At 40.0% G+C, this 22,260-nt stretch overlaps 1 protein-coding gene across 2 annotated transcripts in view; it reads right to left on the bottom strand.

The window, feature by feature from the left end:
- Positions 1-8,054, bottom strand: part of LOC107045444 (vesicular acetylcholine transporter) — a 43,925-nt gene extending 35,871 nt beyond the window's left edge. Inside the window, exons 1-2 of one of the 2 annotated variants that reach the window (XM_015267733.1) lie at positions 7,973-8,054; positions 7,434-7,631 (exon numbers count right to left, since the gene is read on the bottom strand). Coding sequence is in view for 1 of the 2 variants with exons in the window: in XM_015267731.1 (XP_015123217.1) it covers positions 4,783-6,519 (1,737 nt within the window). In the remaining variant the exon portion in view is untranslated. Of the gene's footprint in view, positions 1-2,110; positions 6,733-7,433; positions 7,632-7,972 lie in introns of those variants that run through there. The other variant, XM_015267731.1, reaches the window with a different exon arrangement.
- Between the last annotated feature and the right edge of the window lie 14,206 nt (positions 8,055-22,260).

The following is a 22,260-nucleotide window of genomic DNA, read 5'->3' on the forward strand; positions in this document are numbered from 1 at the left end:
AAAAAAAAAAAAAAAAAAAAAAACTAAAAATTCAATCATTCAAACAATTACGTTCACCTATCCTACATCTGTTTCTGAAGTCCACGGAGACACGCAGCGGGGTGAAAACGGGCGGGGGTGGGTGGGAGAACTGGCAATCCACGCGACATTGTCAGTCAGTCACAGCCAGAGAACGTATACACTGTGTATAGGAGGTCTCAGGGGGCAACAGGCAGGGTTGTCATGGCGACGTAACTTGAAATAGTTATTTATTCACAGGACTCGCCTCTGTCCCCAGATCAGGCCACCTCTCACTCACCCATCTCCCCTATTTCGCATACGCAAATGTCCTGAAATATTAATGTGCGTTGAAAATTCATAATCCGATTGGAAAATTTTCAACTGCCAAATATTTCACGACCCAACGTCTAGTTGACCTCTTCACTCTGGTGAAAATTTCAGGGAGAAAACAATTTTTTTAATTGGAAAAATCTGACCCGTTTTGCCCCACGTGCTCCGGTAATATCGCAAAAAAAAAATTTGTGAAATGAAAAGTTTTCTCTCAGCATTACCAGCAACAACCGGGGGTAAAATGAATCGGCTTCCCCGAAAATCCCGAAAAATAAGTCAAATTTATTTCGACATAACGAATTGGATTGGAAATGGCATCGGAATTCCCCTGAGTCTGGGGAAAATCTGGTAGAATCCGTCAGTTTCTTCCTGATCGAAGGTGGAACGTGAGTGCTACCTTCATTCATTTCTCCGTAAAAGACAAACCGAGGAAAAGAAAAGCAAACACGAGAACATTCGAAAAAAAAGCATCCGTATCTGTAGATGGGGCCACTGGAGATAAGAGAGAGCGACAGGAAAGAAGGAAAAACATTGATTGAGCGGTGAAGGGAGGGTGTTCACTGGTGTTGTCGAGGACCGATGAGGCGAATAATCGGATTTGGGGATTACCGGGCTCTTCGCGCTACCCGCAACACTAGTCTCCACACTGTCTGCTTGTGTTCGTATAACCTATCGTCATCGTTTTCAGGATTCATTAACACGATTAGCGCACTTCAATGTTATATTGAACGTGAGTAAGAGGAATGGGAGAGTCAAATTGATTTTATCCATTCGAAAGAACTTTTCGGTTCGTGACTGCATGACAAAATTCTGGCGAAAGTAAACCGTTTTGCCCCAATTGTCCCAAAGATGATGCGGAATAAATGTCTCTCCCCCCATTCTCCCAGATGAATAAACATGATTTATTGTCGTCATCAATAGGATATAGATAAGAAGCATAACATGTTATGAATTCCCGTAATGCCAATTGGAAACGGTCGTTAGGGCGTTACCAGGACACCCGGTATATCGTTGATGTCAACTTCTCCCATGAAAGACAGTCGACCCCATCGAGCCACCCTCCCCAGACCGCGCCCTAATATAAATATTATTACACTTTGATGGGGTTAGTCTGACATTGGGGCCGGTCAAACATTCATATATTCAAATTCTTTTCTTTGGGCCTGGTATTAACGAGGCACGTGTCTAGCCGTTTCATCGGCAATACCTGCGGATTGTCTCTCAACATCTTCAAGTGTCTCATTCTCTCTTGTATTTTTTTTCCATTTAAATTATGCATTGTCTCAATGCACCCTAGAAACCCTAGGACAGCCATGAAAGGGGTGACAGTTCAAGTGGCTGAGGGAACAGAGGCCTAGCTCTCGAGTGGCAAGACCACTTCAAGCGGATTACTTCGTGACCTATCCATCTGGTAATCCCATTTTTTTATTCGAGACGACAATTGTCACATGTTGTAACGCGAAGATTATGTCAATAGATTTATATTTTTATGATTCACAATAGTGAAAATTACGTGGGTTAAGGGCGTTGAATTAAAAATTATGGGTGAAATTTTATTTTCTCCCTGGAATCAGTTCTATTGCCATCGGACAATTGCGACACTTTCCAACACGCGAGATCATTATCCCTCGAACGCATTTATTTTTATCAGAGGGGATCACCACAGTCCTCAAGTACCTGAATATAAAAAGTCCTTGAAACCCCCCCAAACAACAGTTATCGTGAAATTCACTCTCGAATAGTGCAGGGAAATAAAACAAAAATAATCACAAGATTATACTTCGGTAACAATGACATCTTTAATAATCGGTTCAACAACATTACAGTGTTTTTTTTTGTTCATATCCCAATTACATTCCCAATCATCGAATATTCGGGTATTCTCATCATATCCCCATTTTCTTAATTTGAAATTTTCCATTAGATATACATACATACACGTTGTTTTATAAGATACCCTTGCTAGTGCATATTTGTGTGTCAGTGTGTATAATTCTTCTATCGAATTATGACGGGCCAGGTGGTGTAATGCACAGGCAAATTCATCGTACATAGCATTTGTCATCATTTTCGTTAAGGGATTTCTAAAATTCTTCTCATTTACTCTCTGAATTTTCATAACTGCATACCACTGAATATTCTTTATTTACTCGTCTCAATCGTTACTTTAGTCCCAGTCGAGAATATACTTTCTCACCCTTGTGTTAAAATTGATATTATTTATAATTATTACTTTCATCAGTTTGACTTTCATTTAGCGAGAGAATACGAAATAAAAATGGACAAAAATGTTTGCATTTCATAATGGAACGAAGAGCTAAGCTCAGACCCATCATCACTTTCATTCTCACTTTCTTTCACACTTAAATATTTGCATCAAGCAACGAATTCATCATATATATATTTTTTTTCATTAATTTTCATTAATTCTGGTAATTTCCAGCAACTCATATGATATATATCTTTTTATTCATAGTAAATAAATTTATATTTATCGTTAGTTGCCACGACATTCGCATTATGTTACAGTAGGCGTATTGCAAACGCTCGTGGGATATTGAGGATAGATATGCTTCTGTTTTTTTATATATTCACTCTTTTCGCCTTTTTAAAAATTTATTTACAAGGATTTCAAGAGGATTCGGATACGGGAAAATTAAACGAAACTATAGCATATATAGGCAATATTCAGATGTTTCATTTCAGAAAATCTGATTTTTTTTTATAATCTAATCACAAATGGTCTTCCCCACGTTTTCACTTTCTCCCTTATTCCCTTCAGTTCTTTATTTTCTACAGAAATTGGAGAATAATCCTCTATTATTCACTACTGAATTTATAGTCATGATATTTCAATCTTTTCCTTGATATTTTCTGAGACTCTACGGTGATTAGTTTTGGTACATTAAACGATTTCCGACCTCAAGATGGATATATCAACAGTTATATAAGTACTGACTAATGGGAGTTCAACATCGACATCGAATAAGGTCAAGTAGAGGCATAGATACCTATTTTTTTTTCATTTATTTATTTACTTATTCTTTCATTTCGCAAGTTGATGCTTCATTAGGATTGACCAGGCACTGCAAATTTCAAGCACCCAGACGTACTTTCCTGCAAGTGCATTTGTTTATAATAATTTATTAATTTTTCATTGCCATTATTCGTAGTATATGCGATGCGGTTTTTATTACTCGCAATATGTCCTATGAGTATTGACGAGTAGGTAAGGATTTTTCATGCACGTCATTTTCGCGCGTCTAAACCCTCCATTGTTAATGCAAAAAAAATCCAAACGCAATTTTTTATTGTTTTCGTCATGAAAATAAAGAGCGATACATAGTTATTTATTATTCTGGAAGATAAATTGCTTTTACAAGTTTCTAAATGATATTTGTTTGGTGTTTTGCGGTTCTTTTTCTAATAGTTTTAACAGAGAGTACGTGAATTCGTGTAGTTTCAATGAAAAATTTACATCAGCGTACAATCATTCATCGTATTCAAATGAAAAAAGGAGAAATCTAAAAAAATTACTTGATATTTCACTAGCCGGTGCCTCTAAGCCCCCAACAAAACTCTACTTAGAAAAACCTCATAAAAATACAGATATTTAATCCTCCTGTGTTTTAAACATCCGGATTTTTTCTAATCCTAATCATATATTCGCACTTGCACTCCCGACCCAGACTCAACCAGAGCCAGAGAACAAACTTAGAATTATGAAAAAATATTCGAATCCCAAGTTAATAAACTCTGGTTTTTTTTTGTATTCGAGCACCTACTAATCTTAATTATTTGTATTATCCTTTTCATCAATTATTTTCCTAAACTTAATTACTTACTTGCTAATCATTATTTAATTTTTGGATTCCGGGAGTTGGTTGTGGTGCTGATAATTGCAGCCATTTTCCATTAATCCCGGTCTCCTGATATGTTATCCTGGTTCAGCAACGTTTTTGCAACAAAAACATTGACGTAATCCAAAAATCAAAAATTAAGAAAGAACTGAATTATAGCTGCCATCCGGTGATCTACGAGTTCCCTTGCTGACTGGAAAATCCCCGTAAATACCGAATTGACTTATGATCAAGATGGTTGTATTTGGAAACCGATCCGTCATTTCGAACTTCTCCAATTTAATGCCTATTATCTATCACTTTTTTTAATCTCCCCCACTTTTATCACCACAAGAACAAAGAAAACATCACATCACTTGTTAATTTCTTCTTTCTCTCTCTTTCTCTCTCTCTCTCTCTCTCTCTCTCTCTCTCTCTCTCTCTCTCTCTTCCGTCCCCACCCTCCCCCACGCTTTCAATTGAGAATTTTTCCACCCGAGGTAGACGCGATCGGTGAATTGGAAGCCTGCCTTGAAGACTAGTATCAGATCCCATGAAAACGCATTCCATGATTATTTAATATATTTCATCTGTTTTCATTCATTAAATAACACTAGTACATTCCCTGTCTGAAGGGATTACTATCACCCGACGGCCGCTCTGGCTCCGTCGGTCTTCTGAATGGATTAGCATCCTGACTCGTATCACTTCCCCTGAAGTCTTGACTAACATTCCTCTGGCCAACTGTCTGCTGGCCATATCCAGTGCTCTGTTGAGTGTATCTTTGCTGATTATATTGCTGCTCATACGTTTGTTGTTCATAATTGTCCTGCTGATAGCCAGAACTACTCTGATTGTAACCAGACTGATATCCCTGCTCCATACTCTGATCAATGTCTGTCTCCATCCTCCCCTGCGTCAAGTGATTTCCAACATCTCCGGAAATCGGTCTTTGCTCCTGCAGGACATAAGTCTGATACTCTTTGTCCGGTGGGTCTTGCATGAGAACATTAGCCTCGTCCTGGAACGGCTTGAAGTCGTAGATGTGCCTCAAATAGTACAGAACAGGTGCATAGAGGAGATTTGAGAAAGCAATTCCGATATTGAGGGCTGTAAAACCAATAGCTTCAACTACACCGCCAGCTATGATGGGTCCTACAGCATAAGCGACGCTGTAAGATATGTCAGCGATTGCGTAGATGCTGCCGTAAACTGAGACATATCGAACATCCACTAAATATCCAAGCGTGGGCAATAATGCAGTGTCGATCAGAGCGATTCCAAAGCAAATGCCGCAGATGGGGATCATGAGGAACTTGTAAGAGGTTGAGAAAGGTATTATGAAGCAGCAGAGTCCTTCCAAGGCAAGTCCACCAGCGGCCATCAGCCACTGATGCTGTGGATACTGTTTCGCCATTTTGACAGTAATTATTACACCGAATACATGAGGGAAGAACGCAGGCAGCCAGATCACTCCCATTTTCCAGTTGTCCGTGGTTATGTGGTCCTCCATCCAGAGGGAAATTGTTGGTTCCAAGAAGGCAAGAGCTACATTAGACATCATGAGAGCACCAGCACAGACGGCGATGTAAGGATCCATGAACAGACGCCAGATTGGCACAGTCTCAATGTGTTCTCGTGCCCTGTTCTCCTTCAGCTGCTCTTTCAGTGGCTTCATGACGAGGAGTAGCATGAAGCCGTCTGCCAGACTGACCAAGGCGAGGATGAGAAAAGGCATTTCTTTCCCTGCAAATTGATACAGTGCTCCGCCGAACGGAGGGGCCACAAGACAACCGAAACTGATGAATGCTAATGCAATACCCAAGGCTTTTGATCTCTCAGACTCCTCAGTATAGCGATCTGCAATCATAGCTAGACCAGATGTATCAGCGAATGCAGAACCAACGCCCTGAAGACTTCTCGCGAAGAACAACACACCGTAGCTTCTGCCGCAAGCAAAGACAGCCGTCGATAGAAACATGATGCACAATCCAATCATCATGGGAATGTCATACCCAATTCTATCGATCAGAGCACCAGAGAATGGATTCACCATCAGTTGAACGATTGCTTTCGATGCGAATAGAACACCTGTCGCGGAATCCTGTCCATGATGACCAGTATCGTTGTTCGGTGTGCCGTCTGGATTATCAAAAGCTCCGATGAACTTCAAGTAATCTGGTATAATTGGAACAATCACCATGTACAACATATTGTCCAACAGCAGTGCTATCGAAACTATAACCAGGATTAATTTTTTCTGCGGACCCGGCTCTTGCAGTTTCGCCCATATTATGTCCTTCAGTTCACCAATTTCCAAATCCACAATCGGTACTTTGAACGAACTCATGATGATTTCTTGCTGATCTTCAAGGCCAAAGGTTATTCGATCTCACCAATACACCCACTCCGAAGGTTTAAACTTACTCAGGGGAATCTTTTCTCATTTAAATACAATTCAAACTCTTGATTATTCAGTACGAACTAATATCAATCACATCTGGAATCGTGTATGGTGGCGCTGTGCTCGAAGCGGGACGCATCAGGCCGGGCCGGGGATAACCTACAACAAATCACCGTTTTACCGTTAATTATAGTTTCTCAAACATAAATTTAAAAAAATTGGTTTAGTTTGTTTGGTTCTTTAGAGGACTTTGCTCTTTGTTCCAACTTGCGTAACTCTGGGGTAATTTGAATTATTTAATGGAATTAGGAGCCCTGGCCCGGCCTGCCTAGCGCAACCGACTCACGTGGATGATTTCGTCATACCCTTGTCCCGAGATATTCTGAGTCAAGTTGAATAGCCTGACCTGAGGGGTGGCATTGCTCTGGCCTGTTTTCTTCGGCAGGTGCTTCGCAGCCACAACTATCATCTAAATACTATTCAACTTTATACATTTCTAGTCGACGCAGCGCCGGGTGAAGGCTCCCCTCGATCAGGCGCTTCTCGAGGTCGACCCAGTGAATCGATATCCACGTGTCAAGTTACAGGGGCAAGTTTTTTCTCTTTTCTTTTTTCTCTTCTATAATTTTTCTTAGTTTTATTTGTAGTTGAACTTGGAAGTTTGACGTGCCTAGGAGGGTTGGATTATTCGGTGTGAAACTTGAACATGGGTATTATAATTGGACTCCAGGGCAGCCTCTCGTTAATTAATTACGTTGAGGCTTCCCTCGAGGGGAGATGGAACGAGCGGGGATAAGCAAACATTTTGGGGGATTCAGAAATATGAAAAAATTCTCTCAATATGAATTATTCAAACTCACCGGAATTAGTGTTGAACTTTTGCCTGAGGGAATTGGCGAGACGCTGGGGCCCCGCTAGTGCCGGTAAACCACCGAATAAGCCACTCAGGGTGGACGTTACGTCGTTCGTCACGTCCTCGTCCCTCGAGTCGCCTGACGACTCCTTGGCTCCTGACGTCTCCTGGCCCTCCACCTTTTTAGCCGAGTCCTCTACCGAGCCTGCCAACAGGGAACAAAATAAAAAAATTGTGGTATCGACCTGCTCGACCCAGAAAACTAAAGGCCAATTTCACTTCCTCGGTGATGCCCACCCACTCACTCGAGCTTTTTCAGCTTCACGGATTGATTTGTCACTTGAGTTTCACTTGAATTTCTAGATTTTCATCAGCACTATTTTATCCTCCCAAGGTTACGCAGTTAAATTCCCCCGGGACATCACAGTTTCGATTGATTAATTAAGGAATTAATTGATTAATCAACGACTGATGGCATTACCGAAGATGGATTAATTATTTCTCAAAGATTGAATTGATGAAATGATTAATAGAACAAGTACTTACGCAGACCGATGGGCTCCCGATGGCAGGGGCGTCCCGGTGTGTCACTTGGTCGGGTTAGCTTTGCTACGTCTGCCAAGTGAGTTCTCCCCGCCACTGACGGTGAGGGCGCCCTCAGCCACCCCTCGTCTCCTGGAGGGTTATCAGCGCTTGAGCAATCAGCGCAAGCGCACCCTCCAGCCTCATTCTGGATTGGTCGGGGCAATCGTATACGTCAGCCCCTCGTGCCCATAACCGACTACGCCTTCTCTCCAGTTTTATTATTCCTCATTCTCTGTCCTTCTTGCACTCTCAATCCATCCCCTCTCAACCCCACTACCACCGCTGCCCGTCATCCCCCGGGAACCTACAGGCCAGGTATAACGCCAAACGGTCGATGCTGCGCGGGTATTTCTGGCCTCAGGTCGATAAGCTCACCTGTAACACCAACGTACAGCCACTACGTCTCTTCAACTTTATTGCGCATGGGTTTTATTCAGTGTCCTTCAACCTGCGGATACCAAATGATTAAGAGTGGACTGTATGACCATTCGGGAGGGGGAGGGGGGAATTAAGGGCTTCTGCAATTGAGAATATTGTCAACAATTTTCAATTTTCTTTGGCATTATGAAAGTCGGATAGTCCGTTTTTTCGACAGGACGAAATTTGAATATATTTTCATCCTCATCTGAAAATTCTAATCTTCACTCAACTCGGGTAAAATGGGTCGTAATATTTGTTACAATATTCACGAGAAATATGAGATTCTGAGATTGAATAATACCCACTCCGCCATAATATTCCGTTTGCATTCAAATGATTCTGAATTCACTCAGAATTTTCCATGTCACCCTCTCGTTTTTCATGAAAACTTTATGGTAAATATTCTGTACCTGTTTCGGGGGGCGGGGGGAGTTTTCAAGCGTTTGCCGTTGGGGAAAATGGAACAGACGAGAGCTGCTGAGGGAGTTACTACTTTTTGACGTGCTGCCAGTTGGGTAACAGTGGAAATGGTTGGGCTTTGGCGAGACCGATCGTTGAAGTTTCCACTTCGGGCGTCTCTGGCCAACGATCGTTGAACTTTCTCCGATGACATATTGTCATGCTCACATTTTAAAGTCCCACTACATGGGAAATGCATAATAGAATTGGTGAACAACAAAATGCTGTCCCTAAAGTCAAGAATATTTTTCTCAATTGGAGGTAAATGATTTCGTTGAAAAATCAGGGGAAAAGCACCTCAAATAAGAACATAAATATCACATTTTCGGAGATGAGAAATAGGTCTGTTGATAATTAATTATTAATTAATTGATAATGTCCTTAATTGAAGGAGATTTTTCTGCAAAGAAAATTGAAAAAAAAATTGCGCAGGCAAATTTCTGACGTAATTGGTCAGAGGATAAAGACTGGTTCTGGTATGAGTGAATTCGATACAATTAAAAAAAAACATTCGAAAGACTTCGACGAAGAGCGAAGTGAGTGCTATTTTAATAACGGATCGATGAAAACACTAGAGTCCACGACGAAACGGCTGTTAGAACTGGTTGGTGGATTTTACGGGGTGAGGTCGACAGGACCGAACCGGCCAGTTCCTTCCGGCGCGTGAAATGACCCCTGTAGTTCACCTATTTCATGTATCCAAATGAGGGGATGCCCCTCATTCTGAGTATGCCATCCATGAAGTGTTAACATGACTAAAAACAGAAAGCATTTGAAATTACGCAGGAAAAAATTTTCTATGAATTCGAAACATTGAGAACATAATTTTGTGAATTAAACCACCCAGGTAGGAATTATACAATTCCTACTATACAGCCCCTCATAGAGCCCCTCTGCGAAAGTAGTGGTAGATTGCAATTATTGAAGATAATGGCAGTGTTTTCAGGACGAACAAACGTAATGAAACACTCAGAGGCCCGGAAAATGCAGAAATCAATTTTTTTTCACCTGGGGCCAAAGTATAATATCATATCTTGGATTTTTCTCGGGGAAAAGTCGACTTTCGCCTAAATCGAATTTTTTCGCCAAGTGAAGGTTGATTCCGTGTTTTTGGGCCCCTCTAATGCCAATAAAACCCTCATATGCGCCATAAATGTCGAAATGAAAAAAATTTTTTTTCACCCCGGGCCAAAGTGTCGGATCTTGGATTTTTCTCGGGGGAAAGTCGACTTTCGCCAAAATCGAATTTTGTCGCTAGGTGAAAGTTGATTCCGTGTTTTTGGGCCCCTCTAATGCCAATAAAACCCTCATATGCGCCATAAATGTCGAAATGAAAAAATGTTTTTTTCACCCCGGGCCAAAGTGTCGGATCTTGGATTTTTCTCGGGGGAAAGTCGACTTTCGCCAAAATCGAATTTTGTCGCCAGGTGAAAGTTGATTCCGTGTTTTTGGGCCCCTCTAATCCCAATAAAACCCTCATATGTGCCATAAATGTCGAAATGAAAAAATGTTTTTTTCACCCCGGGCCAAAGTGCCGGATCTTGGATTTTTCTCGGGGGAAAGTCGACTTTCGCCAAAATCGAATTTTGTCGCCAGGTGAAAGTTGATTCCGTGTTTTTGGGCCCCTCTAATGCCAATAAAACCCTCATATGCGCCATGAATGTCGAAATGAAAAAAAAATTTTTTCACCCCGGGCCAAAGTGTCGGATCTTGGATTTTTCTCGGGGGAAAGTCGACTTTCGCCAAAATCGAATTTTGTCGCCAAGTCACGGTTGAATACGTATTTTTGGACCCCTCTAACGCCAATGAATCCTTCGGAGGCTCCTGTCGATTACCGCTAATTGATCGTTGGCTTATCCAACCGTCATCGTGTCATCCGACCAAACACTCGAGTTTCAGAAAATTTATACATATGCATAAAAAAGCAGAGGAGCCGACCGATGCAACCGCATGCCTAATGCAACTCGTGTCACGTCCCAGGTATGTCTCAGATACAACACAAACGTGACCCGCATAACTCGCTAGTACCAAATCGCAGTATTTCACATTGTCCAGGAATTCATTTGACTTTCTTCGGCATCATCCTTTAATGGGAACCGAAATCTTCAGTTCCGCCTAAACGTCGAAAACATCACACGGAACTGAATATGTTTTATTAATAACATATGACAAATTGGGAATATACACTAAGAAAAAAAAACTTTTCTGAGATGTACATTTTCACTAGTATTATGCGTCCTACATTTTCATCCATTCACAATCACACATTTTTCTCCATAAGGGATGATTGATTTTGTATTCAGAAACAACAAAGAAACACTTGTACAGTACGTCCCATTACCCGTCGTATCAAAAGTGAATGTAAATTACTCGCTGCAGGATGAAAAAATAATCCAAGATGTTGAGTGGATCTCGTTATGGCGTTTGGCGATGGTATATTTCTCAAGGGGCCATCACAACTGAGGACGATTGAGTACAGAACGACAGGTTGAGAACGACTCCACTAACGATCAAACTTTCCTTTCCACTCATTCATTCAATTCTTACATTTGCCTTTATCCAAACATTCGCAGCGATTTTATTATGGATATAACTCATGACTAAAATAGGGGGAGAATAATTTTACCAATTTTATCGCCTGTTGTCGAACGTTTGATCGAAGGTGTGTCCAGTTGATTATTTAATTTTTCTGGGAAGAACAGCAGTTGAAGGGAGAAGGTAAATTAAACTGTTACAAAGAAAAGTCACGTTCTTCCGGGGGATATTCCGATTTGACTGATTCGCTTGCGTTTGCGCTGTGAATGGTAAATTGTGTATCCAAAAGGAGTGATGCAAAAGCCGTGTAATTCGGTTCCTTCCGATTGAATTGGCTCCTCTCCTTTCCCTCAATTTCTCCGAAAAATTCAGTTTCAGGACTAAAGGGAAATGTTGACGAATAAAAACCCCTCCGTTTCGGAAATTGAGAGAAAAGGTAATCCTCTAACTTTCAATTTTCTTCATCAATTATTTGCAGATATTGTATTGAATTATAATATTCTGCCTCACTATTAGATGAGAATGATGACACAAGAACTGTGTCAACCTAATGACAAACAAATCAGACAAGAGATCAGGGTTAGTATTCGTAAAGTGCCATCTTGCTGTCTATTTTTACATTTATTTCTCTATTAAATGTACATGTAGAGTGTCATGTAATCCCAAGCAGGGTCGTCCAACGAATCACTCGTACCCAGAAGCCGGTGGGAATCACCGAGTTACGTGTGTGGTAACAACAGAGTTTCGTCCTAAAAACAATTCTCCCCGGATTGTGATATATCGTAACACGCGGTATAGATGAGATAAAAGCCAAAAAAAGATAACCAAACCCCCTGTGATGGATCGCGCAACGCACTCTTGCGGCGGCGTCCCTCAAACACAATCGCTAAAAAAAAGTGGAACGTGCACCGCAACTCCGTGAATTTCGTAAAATAAAGACCAAGTCTTGAGACGAAAAATGCGTTTTATGTATTGGTTGCCGTGGCACGTGAGAACTTTAGTCATGTGGGCGGTTTCGTAAGATTTATTCTCGTTAAACCATTTAACATTCTCGGGGAGTTTGAAATTTTTCTAGCACTTGTTAAAAAAATAAAAAAACAGAGAAATTTTGTATTTCTGGGAACACAAGTAGCCTTAACATGAATAGGTACTTCTATTTATTTATTGCTTGTTAGTTTTTTCAGCAACTAGAGTGAACAAACGCGGTTAGCATTATTGACTCAGTTGTCCTTCACCCCGTAAACGAGAAAATTAGTAGAAAAAAATGCAGTGGATGGCACCAATAGTGTTTCAAATTTTTCCATGAAAAAATTTTAAAAGAAAGCATATTTTTACCTATTTGCAAATACGTATTGATTTCCATCAGAAAGGGGAATGGCATATTCTCCCAAATCTGTCCATTAGCCTTTAATATTCATGTTTCCAAGCGTGGAACATCTAAATATCAAATGCTCATAATGTAAAAATAATCATTTCATAGATGGTAAATTGATAATAGCGGTAAGTAAACATTACATCGATCAACATAGCCGATAGGGGATAGGGCGGATAAAAATATTGTGGAGAATAACATCTTGGCGAGCCACCAGTCGTGTTTCAGTGCCCCCCGTGGTGAATACTGGCTTGGACCCGAGGCAAAGGCCCGTTTCAGCGAGGTTTCTAACTGCCGCAACGACACGAACAGCGCGAGGGGAATGAAACGAGTGGAAGCGTGTCCCTCTGTTTGATCCGCAAACTCTGTAATTGCCTAGAATATTATATTAGGTACGATGGGATAAACTGGAGGGGGGGGGGATGAAAGGGAACGGTTTTTTCCCTCTTCATACTTCATTGATGGAGAAATAATAGATGGAAAGGGTCTGCATTGCCTCAAACTATTTTTTTCATTTTTCTGTTTACTTTTTTATCGTTATTGCAGTGAAACTTTGGCAAAGGAAATCATTATTTTTTTTTTAATAAGTCAGGAATTCTGTTGTAATATTATTATTTGATATTATGGCAAAGTTTATAATGCGTAAATGTACAACAACGGGTTATGCAATCTCACTCAAAAGTTTCAGACAGTTGCCCAATTGTTTTTTTTTTATTGCAACATTGTTATTACTTTCACGGGCACTCGGGGATTATTGCAACTCGGGGATAATTGCTAGGAACTTCTCTAGCTAATTGCGTGATCGATAATGTCTGCCATGGGAGCAAGTATGATTACAAATATATCGGAAATTAATCAGATATTTATTTAATTCAATAACTTTCTCATATATTAGAATATAAAAATTGGGTATTTTTAAAATGTATTTCGATTCACGACCTCTCGGAAGAAAATTCACCATAAAAAATGACGCATCAAATATGACCATCACGTATCCGTTAAAACGCGCATTGAATTGCACAATTTCTAAACGTGTCTAAACAGTTTACTCATGCTCGAATGAAAAATGAAAGGCTTTTACTTTTTCAATTCTTGTCCTCTTCACCTGTAGTAGCAATTTCTCCTCCTTTTTCACACTGGAAAAAAAAAATGCTGAGTAAAAAATAAGAGAATTGAGCATATAAATGTCAAAAATTACTGCCCACTATTTTTTTCTCGCTGGAAAATTTCTCTTCGTGTATATGACATAAAAATAGAATTATAGAGAAAAGCTTTTACCCCATTGTTATTATGAATTTTTCACAACATTCTGCATACTAAAATCATGTTACACTCGATCTTGACATTTATTGCATAATCTACCCTGTCCTCAAAACCTTTCTCCTATCTCCATCGATTCCCCTCTCTTTTACTTCCAAGTGTATAAAACGTGCATTCGTCTGCGACCCTGTCACCACCTCAGGACGATCGATCAACAACCGGATCACGATTCTCCTCATTTTCTATGTTAATGGTACACTTTGAAACAATTTACGAAGGATACAACGTCGCAAGCTCTCTGTAGCCCGTCGTAAATCTGCAATCAGGAGCTTTATTCCATTTTCTTCCAGATAGTTTTTTTATCGCGTATTCAAAGCGAAATATGTTTGAATTTCCTCAGCCAGACCAACTTTTTTCCGCTATTTTCAACTGTTCTGTGCATAAAATGTAAATACTCGCTGTAGGCACTTGGGCGATGGTCAGTTGGAGAGAATTTCACAAAAGAAGTGAAAAAAATAAGAATGTATTCAAAATTTCTAAATAATTCTCAACCTGCATTCACTTCTGTGGGGGAAATTTTTTTTTCACGAAATTCCAGTCTCCATTCCGTGATTTATAGAATATTCCTGCATCTTTCATCCATGTCTCCAAATATCTGTTGCCATTCAGTAAATTCACCGATGAGCATAACCTACAACACCCGTTCTCTTTTCTTAAGGTCGGAGGGCGTTCTCGTCAAATCGATTTCGACGTAGGCCACGGCCACCTTTGTCCATGTATATATACCCCCTTCTTCAAACTCACCCCCCCCCCCCCCCCGCTGTTATGTGTCACACGTTAATTTTACCCTTACTCCTTCACAATTTCACCTTTTGTATTTTGTCCGACGGATGTGACGATTCAGTTCACCAATTGAAATTGTCTACCCGGCACGTACCATTTCTACTTATGCCGGGTAAAAGACTCACGTGAAAGGTGAATCACATTGTGTGGGCGTTGGATTGTGAGAAATTCGAATTTTCGAGAGCGGGGGGGAGTTTGGGAAGATGAGAACGTACATCTTGATGAGTAGGAGAAATGAAAAAGTTGGAGAATCCTTTATGCAGCTGGCGTTATTCAGGCTCCGCTCGGTGGAAAGTTCAGCTATTTGCGAGGTTCCCATTAATTTTGGAGGAACTTTGGAGAAACATTTTTCAATTTGTATTCAAAACTCTAAATATTGAGTTCAGATATATTTGAAAATATATTCAAAGTATGAACATCCAAGTAATGCTGTCGGAGAATGTCTATCCTTCAACTTTGAAGGCTCTTAATGAAAAGAAAAAAATGTTGAAAATGGACATTCTTCGCTCAAGCATTTGGCCTCTTCTTTATAGACAAATTCTCACGAGGCATCGCTGTAACAAGGCTATTAGCCCAAGGATATTGATGTTTTCGTGTTCATCATTTGTCTCTGTTCATTCAAAATCCCCCAGACTTGAAGGATTCATTCTGCGTGAGTGCGTGTGGTGAATGACAGCCACCCACGTAATACCTGGCTGGCTTACCTCACCTATCCGTCAGGCTCCCAGTGCGGGGACTGTTACAGCAGGGTACGACGAGGGGGGGTAGTATACCCACTCGGAATACGGATCGATGTGGTTTTGGCAGCGAGAATGGCCAAGGGGGGAAATGTGTGGGGGGGCACATGCACTTTTTGAAGGAGCACCGATTCACTTGGTATATCCTCCTGGCATCCCCCCTGACACCAGCCGTTTATTGATCCGCCGAGACCACGCCCCTCCACCCACGCCAGGAGGCACGCCCATTTTCCCATTCACCCGTGCACTTCAACCCCTTCGAGACCAGGGGTGCGGTCCCACTCTACACGTAATACGATTTTTTCTTTCTTGTGCATTTGTTTTTTTTTTTTAATTTTTTTCACTATCATCATTTGTATGGTGACATGTGGGGGAGGAGGGGGGAGAATGAGATGGAGGGACATGTTCAGATGTCTTAATGTGCAACTTGGGGCCAATCGTCAATCTCGATGACGATGGGAATTGCTTCCTTGATGGAAAATCCTGGCTTCCGGGTCGTCTGCCTCACCTCAAAATGATAAACCTCATGTGGCGGATATGTCGGAAACTGAAATATCCGGTAGTGTCCGGAGGGATTTGTTGGGGAGGAATGAAATACTAAGAAAATTACTGTTTTTTTTTAAATACTAAATCATTACTGAGGAAATTTTGAATATCATTTATTTAATTTTTTTTTTCACTTAAAGACTAGTATGTAACAGCTCAAAATGCAACCACTTCTTTTAAATTAGCCAAATGCATTGTTGAATCCTCTTGTATCATCACTGATGACAAATGGCATATACTATCATTATTATCATTTCGGTAACGTAATTAATTACAACCGAATCAATTACAGTTATAATTAGAATTGTTGGCCTCGGGACATCAATCATATCAACAATATTTAATAATTCACTTCACGTTATCCATTCAGTAATTGAGATGATTAATCCTCAAATAAATACCAGATCCCTTTTTTGTCGTTACATTATACATATGAGCATCGAAGGTGAAAGTGCCTTCTACACATGGGAGTCACTGAAACGTGCCCGTCTCGCCTGGGGAGATGGTGACCCCCCATTTAAAATGAAAATGAACCAGAAATCATGGGTGAGAGTATCAATCAAAACCGAAGAAAAAAAAACATTTCTATTCATATTTTGATAACATTTGATTTGGAGATTGAGACTATCACCTTCCACTTTCATTTCCTTTTTTATTTTTCCGTGTGTTTCGTCATCTGGACGCAACTGTCATGGTAATGTCTCTATAAAGCTCTGACCGACCTCTTAAACCCTAAAATTTCAATTTAATGGATTCGTTCTTGCGAATTCAGGGAATGATTAAGATGGAATTCGAAAAATCGTGGAAACCTTCTCTAATGACACAATTATCACTGCAATCATTATTCATTCATGATTGACATTTCCACTGCCTCAACTCATGATCTGAACTATTAACTAATAGAGCATCTGCCCGACTTTCCTCTGTCAATGATGTCATTCATTAATCATTCATTTGATTAATATTCTTCTGCCCAGATCTTTCGAAAATATGTAACCTTTATATGTCAAAGTTTTGTATTTTTGTTCAATCTATTTCGCCCGTTCTGAGGCCCTTTCTGAATAAGAATGTTCCATTTCTCGCATATTAATTGAGTAACCAATGGAATTCAAGGAAAATTACCAGGTTGTTAAACGCAACAAATGCACTCTTTACCCCATTATGTTGAATTGGAATTAACAACACGTACTCCACATTCATTCACAACCAATTACAGTTAGTTTTTTTCATTTCCATTCTATTCTTTATTCCTTTCATATTTTTTTCTCTAGCTTTATCACTTCCTATCTCTGTGTGTAATCAGCACCGTCTAAGCGGCAAATTGTTCTCACTTTCTCATCGCTCATCTCATTAGAACATCAGATACCATAACACGCAATAACATTGATGTACTGGGTCTACGGTACCTCATATGGTGCTTGCCCCCAGCGATCTTTCAATTATGCACTTTCAATCGTTCATTTGTTGTTGACGAAATTTTACAACTGTTAACAAATGAGGGAGATGCATGCATTATACATTTCTACAATGATGGGAACAAAAAACATGAAAAAATGATTAATTTGCATAAAAAATCACGCGAATCGTCTATTTCTACCGATTTTTATGTCAGAAAAACTTTTATTGAGTGAAGAATAATTATTTCCGACTCTCATCAATATTTTGTGACTAGTAAATCAACTAGACTTTCTAGTATTCATACTTCCGAGTTTCACTGATTTCTTAATGAATCGATTTCGGTAAAAAAAAAACTAATAAATTCCGCATTGAATAAAAAAACACAACAATTTGAGAAATCAGAGTGTAATGAATGGCCAGCACGTGCGAGGCATTGAATTTCCACAATACATGACTCACCAATGTAGTGGAGTTGTCGCGTGAAACGCACCCATTGCACTGGTCACCAATCGATAATCGCCACTCCAGGTGACACATAATTACAATGATTCTCTTCTGCCGGTGACATCCCCCTCTTCAGCTTTGCCTTTCATCGTGAGCGCGCCAAGTTGAATAAAAAAAAATCTCGGGAGGCATAACAAGCCCCTTACACTTGAAATATTCATACACGTAATGAAAGGACTGACGTAATGACAAGAATGAAGCGATCGAAGTTGAAGAGAGAAGGACACTATATTCGCTGTTCGAGTGGATTCTCTCGGTTGCCCTCAAGGTGTAACCGGGGAATTGCATTTCAAGTCGACCCACATACTGATGATGCTCTCACATCAATCGTCAGCACAGTACCAAAATTATTGCTGAGTCATGCATGCTTTTCTGAAATTTTTCACTTGCCAGAAGGGACTTCATGAGCTTGGCAAGTGAATAAATTAAACAGGATTATTTACATTGGATAAAAAAAATGACTTGTTGAATATTTGTGATAATTCTTCATCATGTTTCATGTGCAAAAATCGGCAAACATAAAATATTTCCTGTAGCACACTATGATTGCCCTTTTTTCCTGCGCTTGAAGGGCTTAACCAACAATGTAGCGGATTACCAGCGTTGAAAGCGCATTCAAGGCCACTGGCTCTATCCAAACGGAGTACTTTCCTCATTTTTTGCGAGAACGGAACGTGCAGACGTCTCGGTCTCGATGTAAAACACCGAATCACATAAAAACCACCGCATCCGACCTTCATCCACGTGTCCATCTTACCCAACACCCCAAAAGCCGAAGAAAAAAAACATCATTCATGCAAATTCCTTATCAAGATATCGTAAATAAAGATGACTCGGGAGATTAAAATACTTGTATACGAGTGAGACTGTCCAATTAGTCGGTTCTGTCGTGTGGAGAAACAGTCCCTGTTCTGCATTATAAAGGAAGATGTTGTACGAAAGAGGAAATAACTTGGGCAATTTCTGGTGAAAAAATATATGCCAAGACAAAGGGGAAACAGTGGCAACGAGTTATCCGAGAGCTCAGTTTTGCTCAAGACACGCGTGTATGGAAGGAAAGGTTTCGTTAATTGAGCTCCACTAGGCCATTATCCCCCAGTGTGGTAGCACCCGAGGATCCGTTACGCAATTTTGGGATTTCATGCTTTCATTTTTTTGCATTTGGTGAATTGAGGTGGAATGGGAACTCAGGGACTCAGATTGGCTTTTTAGGAATTTTATGCAAATATTGCCATTTTTCAATCAATTAGTTCAATTTGTATGAGTATATGGATAAATTAATGTTTTCGTAAATGGATGGAAATGAATACGGATAGGAAATATTCAATGCGAAGTTTCACAATGGAAGAATCCTCTATACAATCTTTGATTCAATGAAACCCGAGATAATGAAAAAAAAAGTAATTTTGCGTTTCATCACAGCACGGCGGGTATATTATACCACTAATGAATAGGATATAACTGGGTTATTATTCACCTCTTTTCTCTCCTCCCCGGTCTGCAAACGAATAATCATCAATTCGCACGGCATGATGCACTGGCTATTCATGGGTGTCCATGAATAGTTGAGTGTTCCAAGCATTAACGATATTTAAATATATTTTCAATTGCGAAATAATATTTTTTGAAGTTGCTGCGAAATTGCAATTCAAACTTCGACATTTCGACATTTTTTTTTTTTCGATTGGCATTGGATATCCCCGGAGTGAATGTAACTCCGATAAATCTTGTGCTTCAGATTTACTCAGTCTCAAATACGTAAATACATGAAAAATTACGAAATTACTGGGGGATTTCGTTATGCCGCAAATACGAGATCGATGATTTGGTTGATGAGCAGGGAGAAGAATTAGATAAAATCCCGAATGTGTAAACACTTCCAATAGCTGCACCTGAAAGTTAAAAGTCGTGATCTTTTTGATCACGAGCCGCAATGTATTCTCATCATTCCTCATCATTATCACACGGGAGCACTCATTGTTCTATGCTAATGTGCCGATTGTTCTCGGTAGGCTTTCATTTTTACACTTTCCCAAAGCATAAACTTGTTTATTAATCACAATCACTCATTCATTCATTCCGTATTTTTTTGAAGAAATAGTTCTCGCGTCACGTAGAGAAGAAAATGATGCATTGCGCAATGCCATCTACACCTTGATACATCCAGCCAGCAATAATAATCCCTTAAATCAATTAGTCCACGGAATGAAGCAACCGGAGACGCGATCGAGGCACGACGTCTAAGAAAAACTGATGGAGTGCAGATATTAATTATCTGGGGCAGGCCGAAGATACCCTATTTCTCATACACAATGGCAAATAACCCTCTACTTATGTATTTCATCATCGAGAAAAAATCCGGCCGGAGGATCTAAATGATAGGAAAACTCAAGGCGGATCACTAATATCATTCAAGGGCTGTCTCGACCCGCAACAGTCTGAGAGTTTTCCTGATGATTTGCTTTTCCGTTAAAATCATTTTCTAACATTTGTAGTCAAACATCACAAGATTTTCAGCGACATAAGATGCAAATTTAAATGACATTCAGAATTTTTTTATATTTTGTTATTTTTACTTTTCTCTCAAATGGATCCATTGAATTCAGTCTAGGCTCATCACGAAGAGGAAAGAATTGTGTTAAAAAAATATCCCATTTAATTAGAGACTCAACGAGTTGGGATTTAAGGAAAAGTACCAAGTATCCGTTCTGCCCCATTAGCCCCTACACAAGAGTGTTGTATTACATCGAAGAGATGGGATTACTGATGCTTGACTTTCGCTTTTTCCATTTGCCTTCTCCCGTTTGTAGCTATTATATCCCATGTTAAAATCTTACTCCATCAAAGTACAACGGGTTGAGTTGAAAATAAAGACGAAAACGGAAGGAATTGTTATCCTTTGGCTGCAATTATCAGACAATAGAGTTTGAAGAAAACCGCAGCGTAGACGATCATTCAGGAGTTAAATTGGTCAATTCGATTTTATTTTCGATTTTATTATACACCGTAGGTGACGTAAAAGGGTATCAGCGAGACCAATGATCCGTGAAAAAAGACATAACGCGGTGACAAAAGATTGTAACATTCCGGGAGTTGTGAGAGATGATCTAAGCCGAGGAATTCTTTCGATGTAAATGGATGAAGCTCTGATGATGGACGTGACAGCGTCATTGTTATTGGATTCTGGGACCAATTAATATGCCATGCTGCGATGATGTATCGTTGGATACAAATCTGGGCCAAATATTTATTATTATTACCAGTGGTGCACACGTCACTCGGCGAATATTTCAATTGTTCTGCGGTTTTGCGCTATTTTCATGGGCATGTGGATCAGTTTCACTCTTGTAGATGTCTCGAGCTGCGGCTTTCGTTGATGGCATAGTTGAACTGTGGAAGGATGATGATTTTATCATTCCATTAATTGAAATCCGCAACAAAGTTTCAATACTCAGTACTGTACAGGAAAAAAAATTAGATATTCTTTCTATTGTTCTTCTCCAACAACATCAATTTTTCATTATTCGTTTTGAAAGAGGATATTTTCACACTTTAGATGTGTATTTTGTCATGAAAACGAATGCATAATTTTCCGCTCCAAATTGACTTCTCCTTGAAATAAGAAGCATCGATAATTCATCAGCCACAGGATGTTTTAAAAACCTCTTTCACATCTTTTATCCTCAACTTAATGTAGAAAGCAAGGCTGATGACCATTCCTCGCTGGAATAATGGAACAAAGAATTGTAGCAAAACTGCAGCAAGAGTAAATCAACTAAAAAAAGAGCCGTCACCCAAGGTCAGTCGCATCTTCATCACGGGTCCTACGTAAAACCCACCACTCACTCAATTTACGATACAAATCTCCCAAGCATTCTACTGTTTGATCCTCCCCACTCCGATAAATAATGCCTCCTTCTTCTTCACTCACCTGAGTACATCCTCCTTTGCACCTCCTCAAGACTTTCTCCAAAACGACGGTCAACTATATAAGACTGAATCCACGGTTGTTTGAAGCACGTTAGAGCTAATCGTGGATCTGCAACGCGTGTTTCAGCGGACCTAGCCATCTGGTCATTTCAGTTTTAATTTCGAGTCGAAGTTGTGAGTTCTTCGACTCTGTTTCAATTGCGCGAGTTTTTGTGGAAAATTATTGGGAAGAAATCAGTGCCAAT

Source organism: Diachasma alloeum, unplaced genomic scaffold (genome assembly GCF_001412515.2).
Source record: "Diachasma alloeum isolate Michigan unplaced genomic scaffold, Dall2.0 Dall_scaffold_00937, whole genome shotgun sequence".
Taxonomy (NCBI): Eukaryota; Metazoa; Arthropoda; class Insecta; order Hymenoptera; family Braconidae; genus Diachasma; species Diachasma alloeum.